General features: G+C 41.0%; 1 protein-coding gene across 1 annotated transcript in view; it reads left to right on the top strand.

Annotated features, from left to right (window-relative positions):
* Positions 1-17,819, top strand: part of LOC117249804 (transmembrane protein 163a) — a 34,550-nt gene that overhangs the window by 11,572 nt on the left and 5,159 nt on the right. Inside the window, exons 3-7 of the mRNA XM_033615534.2 lie at positions 3,268-3,311; positions 3,412-3,503; positions 11,303-11,399; positions 17,047-17,158; positions 17,457-17,598. Coding sequence (XP_033471425.2) covers positions 3,268-3,311; positions 3,412-3,503; positions 11,303-11,399; positions 17,047-17,158; positions 17,457-17,598 — 487 coding nt within the window. The remainder of the gene's footprint in view (positions 1-3,267; positions 3,312-3,411; positions 3,504-11,302; positions 11,400-17,046; positions 17,159-17,456; positions 17,599-17,819) is intronic.

Below are 17,819 nucleotides of genomic sequence, written 5' to 3'. Positions count from 1 at the left end.
ATCCTCAGAAGCAGAGGTGACTCTTGGTCTTCCTTTCCTGGGTCGGTCCTCATGTGTGCCAGTTTCGTTGTAGCGCTTGATGGTTTTTGCGACTCCACTTGGGGACACATTTAAAGTTTTTGCAATTTTCCGGACTGACTGACCTTCATTTCTTAAAGTAATGATGGCCACTCGTTTTTCTTTAGTTAGCTGATTGGTTCTTGCCATAATATGAATTTTAACAGTTGTCCAATAGGGCTGTCGGCTGTGTATTAACCTGACTTCTGCACAACACAATTGATGGTCCCAACCCCATTGATAAAGCAAGAAATTCCACTAATTAACCCTGATAAGGCACACCTGTGAAGTGGAAACCATTTCAGGTGACTACCTCTTGAAGCTCATCAAGAGAATGCCAAGAGTGTGCAAAGTAGTAATCAGAGCAAAGGGTGGCTATTTTGAAGAAACTAGAATATAAAACATGTTTTCAGTTATTTCACCTTTTTTTGTTAAGTACATAACTCCACATGTGTTCATTCATAGTTTTGATGCCTTCAGTGAGAATCTACAATGTAAATAGTCATGAAAATAAAGAAAACGCATTGAATGAGAAGGTGTGTCCAAACTTTTGGCCTGTACTGTATATATATATATATATATGTATGTATGTATATATATCTCAGAGAAATGTCTTCATAACACAAAAGCAGCAGCAGGGGGCGCTCGAGCTCCCCCGAAAAGGCTTGAGCATCCGCTAAGCGCCCCTAAACATTTCCTCTATTTTTATCGAATTATTTTTTTTAAATCAAATGTTTGTATGAACGTGAATCCAATAAGATGAATTTATAATTAAATATAAATAACTTTAGTAACTATGTGCAAAAGCAAAAGCGCCGCCAGTTGAACTCCTCTTTTGATTGGCTGCTGGGAGCGCGTGCGTCAGAGAGACAAGTTTGGTTGCACCGGTGACGGTTGGGTGAGCTCGCTAACAGTTAGCTAAACTGCGCTAGCCAAGAGTAAAATAAATAGTATTATGTTTGTGCGGTGACTTTGTGAGATGTTATAGACCGAATTATTGCTTCGTTAAAAGTAACGAAGGTGTAAGTCGACTGTTACGCCAAAAATGCCTGACTTTATGAAGTAAGTGACGATATACGTTGATGAGCTTCACCTAGCCAGGCGCCGTTTTGAAACTGCACTTGTGTCATTGAGGTGATATGAAGATGCTATTTAAGCTGTTACAAATGAGTGTTCTTCTGTGGCTGGTGAGTACACATGTCGTTATACTGACTATTAACTGTCAATTAAGGACATGAGTAGTATTGTTTGGACAGTGTGTGTTGTGTCAATCATTGATGTGTGTGCCATGTTGACTGTTAGAGAAGTTTGACCTAGTCTTGAGTTCAGCACAGTGTGTTCTCTCGTCAGTGGTGCCACTCCATTGACAGTGATGGTTTTCTTGTGTAAGTAGATGTTATATACTGGGCCTACTGTCTACAGCTGATGCAGGTATTGATGTTAAGGGCCTGAAGTGTTATTTTGTGTTTTATGACGCATTTAAAAATGTGTTGTGTGGCTTGTGACTGTATCGAAAAGTCATTAGTAACTGTGTGTGCATGGCTGCATTGTGTTCCCGCCAGTCTAGCCTTTGTGTAAATGGAACCTGGAAGAGTTTAAGTAGTGTTTAATTTGTGCACTGACCTTTAGAAGTAAAATTAAAGTTGAGCTAGATAATTTGAGGGATGAGGAAGTGCAGCATTCAACTACAAGATGGCACCAACTGTTGCCCTTAAAACTTCTGTTTCAAAGCTTTTTTCCTCATTAATATGAATATGAATGAATACGATGTGTTCTGATTCTTTTGGTTAGAAATAATCTATTCTATGTCATAAAACTGTTTTATTCTGGTTTTATCTCATTTTCAAGTCAACAGCAAAGAGCTACTTCGCATGTCAAGGCTAGAGTGACGTATTGTCAGACTGTGTATGTGGCTTTTTGCTAAATGGACCAGAAGTTGTCGTATAGATCATTTTTAACAATCACTTGTTGTCACTGCTTCCGTGCTGCATCTCTGCAGATATCTGGTGTCATAAAAAGTCCCACCTACTCATTTGTATTCAAGGGTTGTTCATGTTTTTGCAAACGCAAGTGAAGGCAGCATTCATTTCTGCTTTCATTTTGGTCTGGGGAAGAAGAAGATTGCACCTTCAGCCCAGAGAGAGCAACTGAATGTAGATGAAACAAGAAAAGGATGAAGGATGATGAAGAAAAAGGGGGATCTTCAGTGACTGGAGGGGGACAGAAAAAGGGGAAAGGGGGGAAAGGAGATGGAAGAAAACATGATTTCGCTATCATTGCAACAGAAGGAAAATGAGTGGCTAAAGGGGAAGCACAGAGAAAGACATACCACACAATGCTGTGTTTCTGTATGCAGTGCTGAGGCGAGTTTCTGGCCCCCAGTGAGTGTCGCTAAAAATAAACCTGGGTGGAGAGGAGAGGATTCCTCCCCTCTATCTATCTGCATCTTTCTCCCTTTTCTCTCTCCTTCCTCCTCTTCTCTTTCCCTGCCATTGCAGGTGTGTGTGTGTGCAGATGATCACACACAGCGGTTCAGTCTCAGTGTTTGTTTTCAACACAGCTTCAGCTCATTATAATTGGGCCAAAACAGGCACGTAATACGCTGATAACTAAATCACTTCAGCCAACAGAAAGCATCTTATCCGGCCTGTCTGGCAGGTTTGCTGCACAAATTAATAAAAACTAGAAACACAAGTCCTCGCAAAAATGCACCTCTGGACTAATTTGATAATGATCCGTCTGCAGTTTAATAATGTCCTAAACTGCAGTGAACAAGGGCTGTCTCAGCAGTCACCCAATTATTTGTTCATGTACACAGTGACAGGAAAACACATTTTCTGCTGTCAGTATTGCTCCAAAAAAATACTTTCGTCTTGTGTTTTTATGCATATAAGGATATAACATGTCTCCTGTCAGCAGGCTACAGTAACATAAAGAGATAAAGAATGAGTTCAATAGTAAAGCCAGCAGCATTAAAGGAGGAAACTTGGACAAAAGATTTATTAAACACAATATTCGGAATAATCAATGACTGTGTAAAGGAAGAAGTGGTGATTTGATGGATGGAAGATGTGTGTATTTTCCCCATTAAATGAATTTTTCTAGTAAGAATATGTTTTGAATGACTATCAATGAACACAAACTATGCAACAAGCACATTGTATCAGTGTTATTTGTTGTTCATTGTCCCTCTCTCTGTTTTCTTTCCAGCTGTTTCCATCATGCGCCACAGTGCTTCAGCTTTTGGATTTGCTGTAAGTCGATCGTAAAGCCTCCCTTCACTAAAGCTATGATGGCTAAAGCTGTATGTTGTAGTGGAGAGAATGTAAAATGTTCTTTGCTTTCACTCTGCAGTTTGACGCCACGCTGGATGTGTTGTCCTCTGTTATTGTACTTTGGCGGTACAGCAACGCTGCAGCCGTCCACTCAGCACATCGCGAATACATGTAAGTACAGTTACTGCTTAGCCAGATCATATATGACCTGGTTTAATGATACACTTTGAGGAATTTCCCTAAAAGCAATGTATAGGCTCATGAAGATGAAATCTCACTCAATCATCACTTATTACACACACGTGACTCGAAGTGTGTGGCAGTGTGTTCTTCTGCAGAGACTCTGCCCTCTGCCTGTATTTTCTCATATTCTTCTTATTTTCTGTTTTCGGTACATTTATGACCAATGTACCCCCTCAGCGTTCAGGTGAGGTCAGGGCTTTATAAAAAGGTGGCAACCAAGTGCCAGACTGTAAGCTGTAGGCATCCAAGAGACACAGCGCAGAAACAACAAATATAGCAAGGTGAAATGCCAGAATACTTTCACCGGCAAGCGTGTTTACAAACAAACTGACAACCCTTCATAGCATACCTATAAAGACCAAGTTTTGAGTATCTGCGCGTAGTTAAAATGTCTGAATTTTTTTTAGATTATTTAAATTTCAGGCTTTAAAATCACTGAAATTATGTGCTATATAGGTAATGATATGATGGCTTGCACCAGTGTAGCATGAACATTCTGAACACCTACAGTGTTAGATGGAAAAAATCATTTGTGTTTAATTGTGTTAAAATGAGTATTTACCTGTAGAAACTGACCTTGCTTGAACTTGCTTCTGTATATTTTTATTTAATTTTTGTCTTAAAGTCAAATTACAAGACTAATTGGAGACCCTGTAGTTGTTTGAGCCTTTGTTTCCTCTTGCCCAGATTGTTTAATTCTATCGATGACGACCAGACAACCCCAGAAAAGTGATGAGATCCATTCAATGTGTCCAGAGTGTCTAGAGTGTGTGTGTGTGTGTGTATATGTGTGTGTGTGGTCTGCTTTGTCCTGTAGAGGAGTGTGTCAAATAAAGGATCTCTTCAGCTCTGTCAGCCTTGGCCCACTGGGACCGATCACAGACGGGTGTCTCACGTCTTATCTGTACCTGGCTGAGAATGGTGTGTGTGTGTGTGTGTGTGTGTGAAGGTCAGGTGGGCCTTTCAGAGACTGTTGAATGGTCAGGGTGCTGGCAGCAAGCAGGTGACTGAAAGCGAGAGAAAAGAGAAAAGTGTTCTGTTCTATTAAGATGAGTCTAAACACTACCCGAGCAGATACACAGCAAATGAGCTGAATTTACCAAGACACCATTAACCAGTTGATCTTTGAAAAAACAAGATATCCAACCAAAACAAAAGCATCTGTTACTGAATGAATCTCTGTTCTTATTCTCAGAGCATCTGGTCGATTCATACAGTGAATCTGTCAGGCCCAACACACACACAAGTACACACAAAGGAGTGACTGCTAATTGCTGCGGAGAAGAAAGATGAGATCATGTCCTCTAAAGATAAGATAGTAACACAGACAGAAAAAGACATTAATTCAACTGCTGATTCAATGTCTGACGTGCTAAAAATAAAAAAATGGAATTTTCCCAATTTAAAAATATTCACACAAATACCACATGTTTTTTTGTGAGTGTGTTGTCTTAAAAATAAACATTATAAGCATGATAAAGTTATAAACAGATAAATATTACTGAAGTAAATTAGTAAAATAGTAATAATTAAAAAATAAACAAATCAGGTAGAAAGGAAAAGTCTATTGTCTACATGCAAATCACTCCAAAAGTGAATCGTTGAAGGGCCTCTGGAGATTTTCCATCCATTGTTCCACTTCCTTTTTGAATTAAGTTACCTAGATCGTGAGGTGATTTATCAGGTGCTGCCATACCTTTATGAAGCTGCCCTTATTTCCCTTTTTTTTTGGCACTGAGCCTTTCTGTGGGAAGTTCTCTGAAGATTTCTGTATCCCATTGTGCTACTGATGGAGGGTTTTCTTGGATCCAATCAAATACTATCATTTTCTTAAGAGTCTAAGACTGCTGCTTTATATGGCAGTCCCAATAAAATCTGTCCAGGATCTTTACAGATACTGGGCTCTAGTTTCCCGGCGCAGCGCAGGTGGCGCAGGGTGGCGAACCCTGCGCAGAGCTAGTTTCAAGCAGCGCACCCTGAGGCGCGCTCAGTTTGGTAGTTTGGCAGACCGAGGTGCGCTGAGATGGGTGTGGCGGCGCAGCAGGGGGAGGTATCGACAGATCCAGCTTGGTGCAGTGACAGTTTCGTGCCAAAAGGCTTCGCCGAAGGTGCGCTAAAAGCTCGCCATCTGAAACCAGGTCTACTGTCAGCGCAGGCGGAGCGCAGCCGGTGTAAGCCGAAGTTTGGCTGACCGGCGGACAGCGCGCACACGTCACCAAAACCTCACAGGCAGGTTTCCAGAATGTCAGGCACATTAACAATGCAATAAATACCCAAAAAAAACACTATTCAATGCAACTATCTGCAATCAGCACATAAATCTATTTCTATATCGACTGTCCCGTCACATCTGATGTCAGATCAAAGGGGATTGGCACCGTTTGGCACATTTGGCAGGAGTAATGGAAACCCAACCTGATTTGATTAACACAGCCTGCAAACTAATGAGTTCACATCCCTCTCAGCCAACCACAAACAGCCACAGCATCAGATAGGGAGTATATATTCAGCATCTGTCATCTTAGAAAAGTCAAAAGAAAAGAAACAGAATGAGACTGCGAGAGAGAAAGAGAGGGCGCGCGCGCGCACGAGAGAAACGCAACATTGATTTACAGTTGTGGTGACCTCCTCCCAGGCTACCTTTGCATCATCAGCCCGTGGAGGTCTGCTCGCAGTTCCGTATATTCAGACACTGCGAGCTTGGACCTCCCGGACCAAAACATCAGTTTCCTCCTGGGAGGAGTTTGGCCGTCTGACGCTGCTGCTCTCTTCTGCAGTGGCGAATTGAGTAAACTCTCATTACACCTTCGCGCGGCGCATTTAAGGGCGAGGAGAGGGGCTCATTTGATTGGTGTGATGTGTGTAAAACCGACTCCACGCCTTCTCTCCTCCCTCTTTCCGACTTGCGCCGGTAGGAGGGATGGAGGTGGGAAAGAGGAGTAGCTGCGCCAGGCACACAGTGCAACTTACAAACTCCGCCTGGTCACACCCAGTTGGTGAAGCGCAGGTGCGCTGCACCCCCGCTGCGCCCGATCTGTGAAACTAGAGCCCATTACATTTAAGAATTGTTCTTAACTCATTTGCTCAACATGACCAGAACTTAATGATTTTAGAAGAATCCCAGATCCAATAAATATAACTTCCAGCTGACACTTTTCATTACGTGCACAGAAGGGATCTGCTGGAGCCAGATTTGTTTAAAGTTTAAAGGTGTCCTGTGATGTGTGTTGTGTCTGATGTTGCATTTCCCTAAATGTAGAAAAAAGGAATGAGAGGCTCAGAGACATTCTTCCAAGCTATCCTTTTTATGAACAGTTTGAAGATCCTTTCTGTCAACCACTTTATTTATATGTTGCTCATTATAGCTCAGGAAGTTGTCATTAAAATCTAAAATAAAACCTTTTTATTCTGTAGAACATAATAGATTCCCCAATTGATTTGGGGTAATGATTTTAGTATCTGGAGCGTTCTGATTTCCATTTGTAGTCTTGAGTAGTACTGATCACTCACAATAGCAGTGCTGAGATTGGTCCTGAGGTTGATAAGTATCTGTATTAATAAAGTGGTGAGCCTGAAGATAAGCAAAGAAATCTCCAAATGTAATTTTGATAATTTCAAAGGACATTAGAGCAAAACAGTTGCTTTTACGTTTCCATATGTGTACCAATTAATCAAACAGGATAGGCCTTCGATTAAGATAAGATCATCCTTTATTCATCCCACTGCAGGGAAATTCGCAACGTTACAGCAGCAGAGGGATAATGCAAACAGGAAACATCAGTAGAAAAACACAAAGCAATATAATAAGTTCACATTATTGACTGATGGGATAATTAGTGAGTTTTGGTGGTGTTGGTTGTTGCTAGCTTGGTCCCCGTTTCAACTCTTAATGCCAAGCTAGCTAAACATCTTCTGGCACCAGCTAAATGGTCACAGACAGATATGAGAGTGGTGTTGAAGTTCGCATCAAACTTGCAACAAAATAGTTAATTCTGTATTAACAGTAGTCCCCAAAATGGTGAACTGTTCATTTTATTGTGAATCTATAAAGCTATTGTAACATTAGAACAAGAAGAGGAGGGTGATCAAGTCACAAACTGCTGCTAAGTTGCTAACATTAACCACCATAAGCTACAGGTCATAAAAGTACACTGAACTGAGAGAGAGTGTATTGTTGATAAATTCAAATTTAATTTGTAAGAGAGACTGTTTCATCCAAACAAATAGTATTGTTTAACATTATTTTAAAACATGAAGCTGTTTAGTAATTAGTGGTGTCAGCATTTAAGGAAGCATTATTTTATTTTTAACTGAAAGTCTTAATTAATTCATTACTGCTGAAATTCAAATCTCAGTCTTCATAGCCAATGACAGCATAAAAACACTGTAAACCAAACAAAACATGCTATTTCAGTTATGAAAAAGTCTAAACAAAGTAAATTATTGTGCCTAATTCAACAACTAAAACCAGAAATGTCATTAAAATATATAAAAGTAGGTGTCTTAAATCAAAGGCTGCATCAGCTGTAATTTTTTTTTATGAGTGTGTCAAATCTTCACATTAAAACATTCACACAAAGTCAGTTTTTGACAGCAGCCTTCATTATGTCACTTTAGCGGCTAATTGGAGAATTCAGATAAAGTTCAGGAAGCTGCTCAGCCAGTAATTGGCTTCACCAAGAGGCCAGGCTTCCTCCTGTACCACACACACACACACACACACACACACACAGATATATTAATGCACAAATGTTCTGGATCACACAGGAAAGTGAGAATTGCCTGCCAGCAACTGCTATACTATATATTTACTATATGTAAAATGCATGCATGAACTAACACACACACACACACACACACACACACACACTGAGGCACCGTGTTTCTGTTTTTTTTCTTCCAGCTGTTTTGTTTTTTGTTAGACAGCCAGTTAAAAAAAATGCTGACGCGCATCTAGAGAATCAATCAATTTTTAATTTTTTTATGTCTAACTTTGATAGAGGAGATGTGGCTGAATAATGATGCACAGGTACAGACCAGTTGCCAGGACAACAAGCTCAAGATGTCAAAACAAGACGAATTAGGGAGTTTTGTTCCCCAATGAAACGTGGAGCCTTTCGAAACAAAAACACCTTAATTCACATCACTGCAGCAAATGTGAGGATGAATTGTTGTTGTAGAGGCTGTATTGATATTAAGAAGGAACGTTATCCACCTGTGATGTGACGGATGTTTTGGAACAGAAGTTGTGTTTCGCTGGAAACCGTCATTTGTTGTTTTGTTGTTTTTGTCGGGGAGCCAACAGCAGCTCAGAGACATGGTGTCATTTTTACATCCACTGCACCCCACAGGGGGCCTGTTAGTCGGGATTGAGAGCTCCCATGGTGTGTGTATGTGTGCGTGTGTGTGTGTGTGTGTGTGTGTGCGCCTGTGCGTGCCCTGCTGTGGACTTCCTGGAGGGATGTTGGGTGTTGCCTTGGTTACCTCATCCGGTCAAAAACCCAGTACACTAAGTGTGGCTCGAGAGCAGCCATCTGAATTGAACACACACTGGTAGCCATGCATGACGAGGGCATATGCTCCAGTTGATTTTTGTCTCCCTCGAGACTTTGTTAATTGGGTAAAGGTTTTTAAAGGACATCTGCTGCTTCCAAATAAGTCTTAATGGAGCGTCTTCGTTCCGTATGTAAGTGTAATACAAGTAACTGTCATTCAGGATTAAATGTAGTCTTAGCTATTTTCCTAAAGCTTGATTTATGGTAGGATGCTTAAGACTTTTGATGAGTGTTGCTCTGTAGAAGTTATGTATTTCCTACAGAAAAGTGTTGCTCGACACTTTCATTTCATGTCGTGGACCTGGAGAATTTTGTTAGGACATTTCCACTGAGCAGTACGATACGGTCCAGTCCAGTTCAGTACGCTTTTTTCTGTTTCCACTGTAAAAAGTTGTGGATGTTCCGTATCGTTCCATTTTTGGTCCCCCTCTGTTGGGATACCTAGCACAAAGATCAGGTACTAAAAGGTGGAGCTGTGAACACTGCAGTCTGTTGATTGGTCAGTAGAGGATGGTCACTCTGCTCAGGGCTGAGTTGTGGCTGGTTTTGAGGCTCATGTAACCACTGTTCATACTGTGGAGAGTTTTATGAGTAGACTATAACTATGAAATGAAAGGATGTTTTGCTGCCTCTTGCAGCAGCTGGAGTCGGAGTAAAAAATAATTTAATTCACTGGGCTGATTGGGTTATGTGATAGAATATTTTCTAATCCTCACTTGGAGAAAAAAAAAATGCGTTGTGGAGCATCGTTCCTGTGGGCGACAGCAACAGTAAACCCCTGAGCTTGCCTGAGAAGGACTAAATGCACAAACCTGCTGTTTTTAAATATCCCATGGAGAGAGACTCTCACTGCAGCCTGTTTTTATTTTGTTCTGAAAATGTCGGTTTGCAGCCTCATTCTGTGGACGATAAACGAGGTGCAGACTTCTATCTGTGTCACCGATAATGAGGAAATACAGTGAGTGCTGGACAGAGCAGTGAGTGACAACAACCCCGCCCACATTTGAAGAGCACTGTTTGTAGTGGAAACACTAGGGTCTAGGTACCATGTCTGAAGGGTTAATTTGGTTCCAAAGGTACCATACCGAAAGTGCTTGGTGGAAACGGCTTCTGACACATCTGTTCAAAAGTTATCTGATAGTATTTCGGCTATGGGATCGGATCAAATGTTGAAAATGGGTACTTCAGAAGAAAAAGACGATTCTGAAATTGGATTAAATCATGGTCAACTCATAAAAATTTATTTACTTAATAATATATTAAACGTCTATTTATATTTTGCATTTGATTTATTTAACGGTTACTGTGATAAAGTAGATAAAGGAGGCATTAGGCAACCCATTAAAACTTTCATTACAGTAAAGGAAAATAATCCCCAAATATCTGTCCAAATCAAACAAAAAATATTTTAAGTTATAATCTTGAAGATCTCTGTTTTCTTTGTCAGCACCTGTGGTGATAAGTGGTCATTTCAGTGTGTTTGTTGGAAGACTGCATACATTATGATGTGTAATTCCATTTAGAGCACAGGTTATCCAGATTTGGTAACCTTGAAATGTTTGTATCTGGATCAGAATGATCCCATCCAATGTTGCTTTGAAAAGCAGACACATAAGTAAAATGGATTAGCCGATCCTGGACAGCAAATACATGGGATTTCTAAATCCACATCATTCTGATCCAGATTAAATCTTTTGAACAACTGGGTGCTTTTTTGCTAGATAATCAAAATGGTTGACACAAAATACAGAATGTGCGTCTCCTCATCCATGTCCTGCGTTTGTTTGTGGCTGCCTTCTTGTGCTCCTGTTGTCTTCTTAGAAGTTGAAAATATCTTCCTCTTTAATGAACTCATACAAAATAAACAGCTGTCAGAGTGAAACTCTGAAAAAATGTCAAATGCTTGACAGTAAATCATGCTTAAAGTGTTCTCACTTTGTCCCTGGTGACACTAAACGGTGTTAAACAGAGCAGGCGGTTACTGCCGGCTTGAAGCAACACTGCTGTCAATACATTTACGTTGATAGATAACTATTGACAGCCACCTCGGCTGATGAGAGTCAACACTTTCGACTGGCTCACACAGTCCAACTTGGAGCCGGTACTTTAATTTGTGTTTATGTTGTCAGTAATGTGCTCATCACCACAGTTTACTTCTCTTATCCTCCACAGAGCTTGTGTTATCCTGGGTGTGATTTTCATCCTGTCCTCCTTGTGCATTCTGGGTAAGGCCATCCACGACCTCGCCACCAAGCTGCTACCTGAAGTGGTAAGACTTTATCAACTACTAACACTAAACCTGGATTTGAACAGAGCAGGAGATCTGACATCATGCTGTAAATATCAGTATGCAAGGAAATAGTCGTAACCATGGTGCAGGGGTTTAAATTCAATTTAAATTGGTGATGGAGGAGATCTTTGGATGAAAGCATTCACCATATGGGACAGATTATGTTATCCATTTAACCCCCCACACATTAACTTCCTGTAGTACATTATGACAGCTGCATTACTGTCAGTGTGAGTCAGACAGGGTCATGAAGGGATTTGGTTAATCTCACTGGAGCCATGATGCAGAATTGAAGCCAAAAGTTTGGTGTATAATCAGATTTTTGGTGGAATTTGGGGCTATTTTTAAAACGACTTTGCCTCCCTGCTGTGATACCACCAGTCTGCCAGTGACAAGGATTTGTCTCGGAATCCAAAAAAAAGCCCCGCTGACTTTATGCCTGTTGCTAATAATATCCTCTGAAAATCTAACTGCACTTCTCGGCATCCAAAGCAAACAACATGCATGAAGCTACTGATGTAACGTGGCTGGTTCTGTCCCTGTCTTGCTGTTTGAACTGGCAGCACATCTGATAAGATGTCCATCACATGGTGCTGGTCACTGGAGGGCTGGTGGTTCAGGCCCAACAGCAATAAAGAAGAGCAGCTCAGTGTGACTGAACAGATGGAAGGTTTTGGCTCTTTGTTCACAGGCACAAGAAATTACAATCACATCTAGATGATTTGGTTTTAATTTAATTTTATATATTGAGGCTGCAGTGGTGCATGAGGGCTTGTTGTCAAACTGCCATGTTACATTATTCATATTTGACCGTCTTTAATGTTCAAATTTTTTGGATGTTGTGAGGTCATGCAGATTTTGCACAAAAATGAGAAGTTGTGAAGTTGCATTTTTGCTCTTGTTCAGTCTCCTACAGGTGTCACGATGTTTTGACCCACTATTTCCATAAACCAGTATGAATACTTTTTAAATTCTGCGTGATTAGACATGTAACCGATTAAACGTCTGCTCCCTCGCTAGTCGGCACCAGAAATATTAGTCCGTTAAACCAGTTACTGTTTTATTCATGTACAAGTCCGCTTAACTGTCATGTAGCCGCCTGCTACCAGTGGGTGCTACAGAGCCGTCAGACAGCAGTCCCTTTCCCCGCAGTAATGCTTGAGTAGACTGGAGTTTTAAAACGGCATGGTGGGAAATTGTCATCAGATGTCATCGCACAAAACCAGCATGGTTTGGCACAACTTTGACCTAGAAAATAAATTCAGCAGCAATTAATCTTTTCTGAGATGTTATATTATTTGTTAACTTTAAGTGAGCTGTTGTCAGATAATGTGCAGGGTTTACATTCATACTGCACGGAGCAAAATGCCTCTCATTTAAGCTGAATTAGATTAGAATTTAGATGTTGTTTTATTAACTTTAAAGTGAATTGTTATAATTTTTGTCGGATAATCTGCAAGGTTCAATGTGCCCCACATTTCAGAGGCAATTTATTTATTGTAGATAGTATTTTAGTGGCTAATGTTTGACTGAGTTGCCGTCATGTTCACATTCATACCACGCGGCGCAAAGTGTCTCGAACTTCAGCATTTAAAATCCGACATGGTTGCTGAAGACTGTGATTAAAGGCTTCAAAGGGCTCTTCATGCACACAGTATTTTTGGGACAATATTTCAAATACTAAACAATAAATTGTGCTAAATTCTAACTGTTTTCTGAGTGTTTTCCCTTTTTTAGACTAGTCGACTTAAAATTTTCATTTAGTCAACAGGGAGATTAGTCGCCAAGAACATCCCTAGTGTGTATCCCACTGGCAGAACCGTGTCATCACTCATTAATGCCCAGTGTCGAGTTCCTCCAGGCTAACACCATCAGCATCACCATTAGCTGCTAGTGGCCGACCCAGCCACCTCCATAATGAGAGCCATGTACAGACAATCCCAGCTCAGACCCTGAATGTGGCATGCAGCTCCTTTTAACCCTCAAACCCTCTTACCTGCTTCATCAGGACAGTGTGAGTGTGGTTTAAACAGATCTGAATTACAGTAACCAAAGCTACTTCAAACTAGCAAGCACAGATAAAAGAAATAAACACGCCACGTCAAATGTTACTTAATCATCACACAAAGGAAAATATTTTTATAGTGATATGTTTTGAGCGGTTTCAATTTTCCAAGCAAACAATCCAGCTTGAAAAAATGTGGGTCGATTTTTCCACTCCAAGACAAATTGGACTGAAAACAAGAGGAATGATTGTGCCACAGCTTTAATTTGTTTTCACAAAAACATGACTTCCAGACTCGACATTAGATTAGGCTTGTGTTCTCCCCATTAACAGTGTGTGTGTGTGTGTGTGTGTGTGTGTGTGTGTGTGTGGCAGAGGTGTAACAGTGTTGCTGCTGCTGCATGAAGAATGTCACAAACCTCCGGTGTGAAGACTCAGGAGCTTTCACACTTCTTTAAATAGTTTTATTACCCCACTGCTGGGCAAAAGTCATCTCCGTTGAAATGCAGTGGAGGATCTGATGTAATGATGATGATAGGTAAATATGGGAACATTGTACTTAAGTGAGCTGTATTACTGCAGAGAGATATTTGTTGTTCCGGTCCCTCACTGCTTCTTTCCACTTTAGCTCCCTGATCTAATTCACACTGGTGTTGTTTTGAAAATAAGAAAATTATTGTTGCTGTCTGTTTAAGCCTCAAATGCATGATTACATGTTTTATAGAATGAGCAGTATCTACTGTGCAACTCCTGGGCTGTTTTTAGAAGTCGTGTGAGGTCATCTAATTTCTACCGTCAGTGTCAAGATTCTCAGAGGAGCTAATAGCAGAACACACAGTCTTAAAAGCTGAATATCTGAACTGCATAGCGTAGAAGAATTAAATGCAAGCACACATCAGTTTAAAAATATACTTTTTGATTACATTCCCATTAAAACAAAGGTGTGTAAGCTGTTTGACTTAAGGTATACTATGCAGGGAATGTCAGTTACTGATTGTAAACACATCATTCAGCCCTTTTTCTCAACACACTGGTCAACATGGCTGAATCCAGCTAAATCATATTTTTCATATTCTTGCATCAGCTGCAGAACAGATAAAGATAAACCACAAAAGAAAAGCCCATTTCAAGGGTTTCACAAAAGGCTTTGCAAGTAACACAGGCTCAAAATTCAGTTAGCTTCCAAATCCTTTATTGATGTATCGGCCCGACTGTGTTGTCCATCTCTTCATCTCCGGCTGCAGTGAAGGCAAGAGCCGGACCTGACTGACAGCGAGCAGCAAAGCATAAACAAAGGCAGACTGTGGGAGCAGCGAGGCAGACAGATTGTGTTTTTCTGAGTCGACCTGCTCCTCTTCTGTCACACAGTAGGCTTCTACCACACTGGTTTCTGGTGCATCACACTTTGAGTTAAATATAGCTTGTGTTTGCCTCACAGACCTCCTCAGTATGCAGATGCTGGAAATAAGGTTTATTTTCACAGCCTCCCTCTCTTCCTCCTCGCTATGAAATGTTAATAAGCAGCTGTTTAGGTATGCAGTAGTGAGGGAGAGAGGAAGAGGAGGGTAGAGACAGAGGGGTGGAGGAGGAAGCATGTGGAGGAGGATATTTGGTTTTCGACACCTGACTGTTCCTGCCCTGCTCGTCCTCTGAGCCCAATAAACGTCACTTAGCAGCCAAAACGAAGTTGTAGCCTCGTTCAGGCATTCATCACTGCTTTGTGAAAACCTCTTAACACCAAACAGGGCTTCTTTATATGTTAAATTAATTTGAAGGGCTGCAGTGACCTGAGAGTTGAATTTCTCAACCCTTGAGCTTCGGAAATCCACTCAAATGCCTGTCTACCTGACTCATCAGAAAAGTTAGCACCATCTTCATATTCTGCACGAGGATCTCTGTCAGTCAGATGTAAATGTCAAGCACTGTGGTTACATTCTGGTCAAGGTCTCTCTGTCATGAGCTCTCGCCACCTTCCTTTCTCCCTCGTGTGTGCGTGTGCTCATCTGTCTCTCATTGTCCAAAATGAGGGGGGGGATCTCCCATAAAGGTGTGCCAGTCAGATTGAGTATTGAATTTTGATGAATGTAGTAGTCAGATGCGATGGAACATGATGTCCTTTACTGATTTACAAAGCAACCACCAGCTGGTACTGTCAAAATAAATGGCGACAGGGTGTTTAAGACCCCACAGTGGAAGCCCTGTGTGATAGAAAGTAGACGATATACAGTACGGCTAACTCGCATATCAGAGATAATTATAAATTGACAGGAAATGTTGCCATTATTAAGTCATTTCCTGTATATTGATAGTTTAAAGAAAGTACAGACACGTTATGACCTACTTCTGTGTACACCTTGCATAAAAAAATATAAATAGAAAGTCTTATATAGCCATCGCTGAAGTGATTAATACCCATAAACTGAGGGCTTTTACTGTGAAGCAGCTGCAGAAAGGAGAAGACTTATTCCGTAGTATTGAGATGGCAAATTGTGAATAGCTCCCATTTGAAAATATGTCTATTTGTTGAAATTGAAAATTTGTCCTTGATGTTGAAGACTGTGTTTGTTATTTTGAGGATAATCAGCTATTAAGATGTTATTCTCACAGCTGAGTCACAGCACTGACTCAGGTCTATGCAGCACGCTGAGGTTTTCTCTCCATCTCCTCTTTGATGTCTGCAAGCTCGCCAAAGTAGCTTTTCATGGCTCCAAGGCCATAGTGCAATATTAATGCTGCCGCAGAGGTGCTGAGTACTCTGCAGCTCCCTTTCTCTTCGCAGCCATCCCTCCTCCTCCTCCACCCGTCTGTCCTTTGTGCATTACATGCGAGACATTCAGTTGATGCTCTTTCCAGTGAGACTCACAATATGTTCTTGAAATTCTAAAACCAACAGGACAGGTCATGAAGAGGCAGAGCATTTGTGAAGCTGGAGATAATTTCTCGGAAAAGTAATTAAATCTGAGCCACGGGGAGCAAAGGAAAGCAGGTGTGGAGTGTAATTTGAATGGTTTAGAGGGGAGGTGTGTGATTCAGTCAAGATGTAGTGGTGACAGTCTTATTTTGCAAGTCCAAATCTTAAATTTTTGATCTAGAGTCCAAGTAAAGTTTCAAGTCTTCGGTTCTTATTTCTAACGTCTGCTGCATCTTAACACTGCATCGCTTTATCTAAGGAGTTCAGAGCATCCACTGTACGATGCACAATGCAATATGAAAAGAACACACAGTGGAAGCTTTCATCTGAAGTTAATAACTGTATTTTGCCCCTAAAAATGGATATAGATCAACGTTACTCAGGGTATTGAGCTGTGGTTGGACTGTGGACGCAGCTGTCTGTAGAGGTCACTTTGGTCTTGTCAACAATCATAGGGAATCTTTAGATGGCAGGATATGCCGCAATGAAAGTGCAGCTTAATTAGCTGGGAGATAGCTGATACAGGGGGTGTAGGTTTGGTTTAAGAGAGGACACAAGGAAGTGTCTCTTTGATTTCACATCAGATTTCTACTGGTGAAGATTTTGTTTAAGAAGCTTTATGATTTTCAACAGTATGAAGTGCCGCCACACTGCCCTGATCATCAAGTAGACTCCAACTTTCTCTCTGTGCTTCTGTCTGTCTCTCTCAGGATGACTTCCTGTTCAGCGTGTCCATCATCAGCGGCTTGGTGTGCATCATCCTGGCCATAATCAAGTTCATGCTTGGCAAAGTGCTCACGAGCCGGGCCCTCATCACTGATGGTAGGAGCACAAACACAAACTTTGGAGTAACACATACTCTCTGTCACGCACCTTAACAGAGCCATTTGCACTTTGGTTGAACGAGATGACCTTTGAGTAACTGACACATATTAGAGGCATGTCAAGAATCTGTCATGTCACGAGACATAGCAGGCAATATCACATGTCCACTGGACTCTTAGCAGATGTCTGAGGGAAGCCCCAACATGAGGGCTGAATTCCAACACTGAGCCTACAAACCCCTCATCAGCTGACTTTTTTAAAAACAAAAACAAGACTTTTTGTTTTCTCTTTTCAGGATTCAACTCACTGGTGGGGGGAATCATGGGCTTCTCCATCCTCATCAGCGCTGAAGTGTTCAAGCATGAGCCCCAGGTGTGGTACCTGGATGGGACAATAGGCGTCCTCATAGGCCTGATCATCCTCGCCTATGGAGTCAAGTAAGTGATGTACTGTTTGCTAGTGGTAGCACTTGGTGTGTGAGGATTAAATATGGAGCCTCCATGTGTCAGTATTTGGACATAAACTTAGAATATTTTTTTTCTTTTTAACAGTATTTGTGAATATATTTACAGTGATGATAGAATTGTGTATTTTAGTCCATGAATTTGAATTATAAACTCACAAAAAGAACAATTACTCAGCCTTGTTTGTAATTAAT

The sequence above is a fragment of the Epinephelus lanceolatus genome, chromosome 24 (genome assembly GCF_041903045.1).
Source record: "Epinephelus lanceolatus isolate andai-2023 chromosome 24, ASM4190304v1, whole genome shotgun sequence".
In the NCBI taxonomy this organism is placed as follows: Eukaryota; Metazoa; Chordata; class Actinopteri; order Perciformes; family Serranidae; genus Epinephelus; species Epinephelus lanceolatus.
The sequence above is the reverse complement of the archived record's forward strand: the minus strand, read 5'-3'. Positions and strand labels throughout refer to the sequence as shown.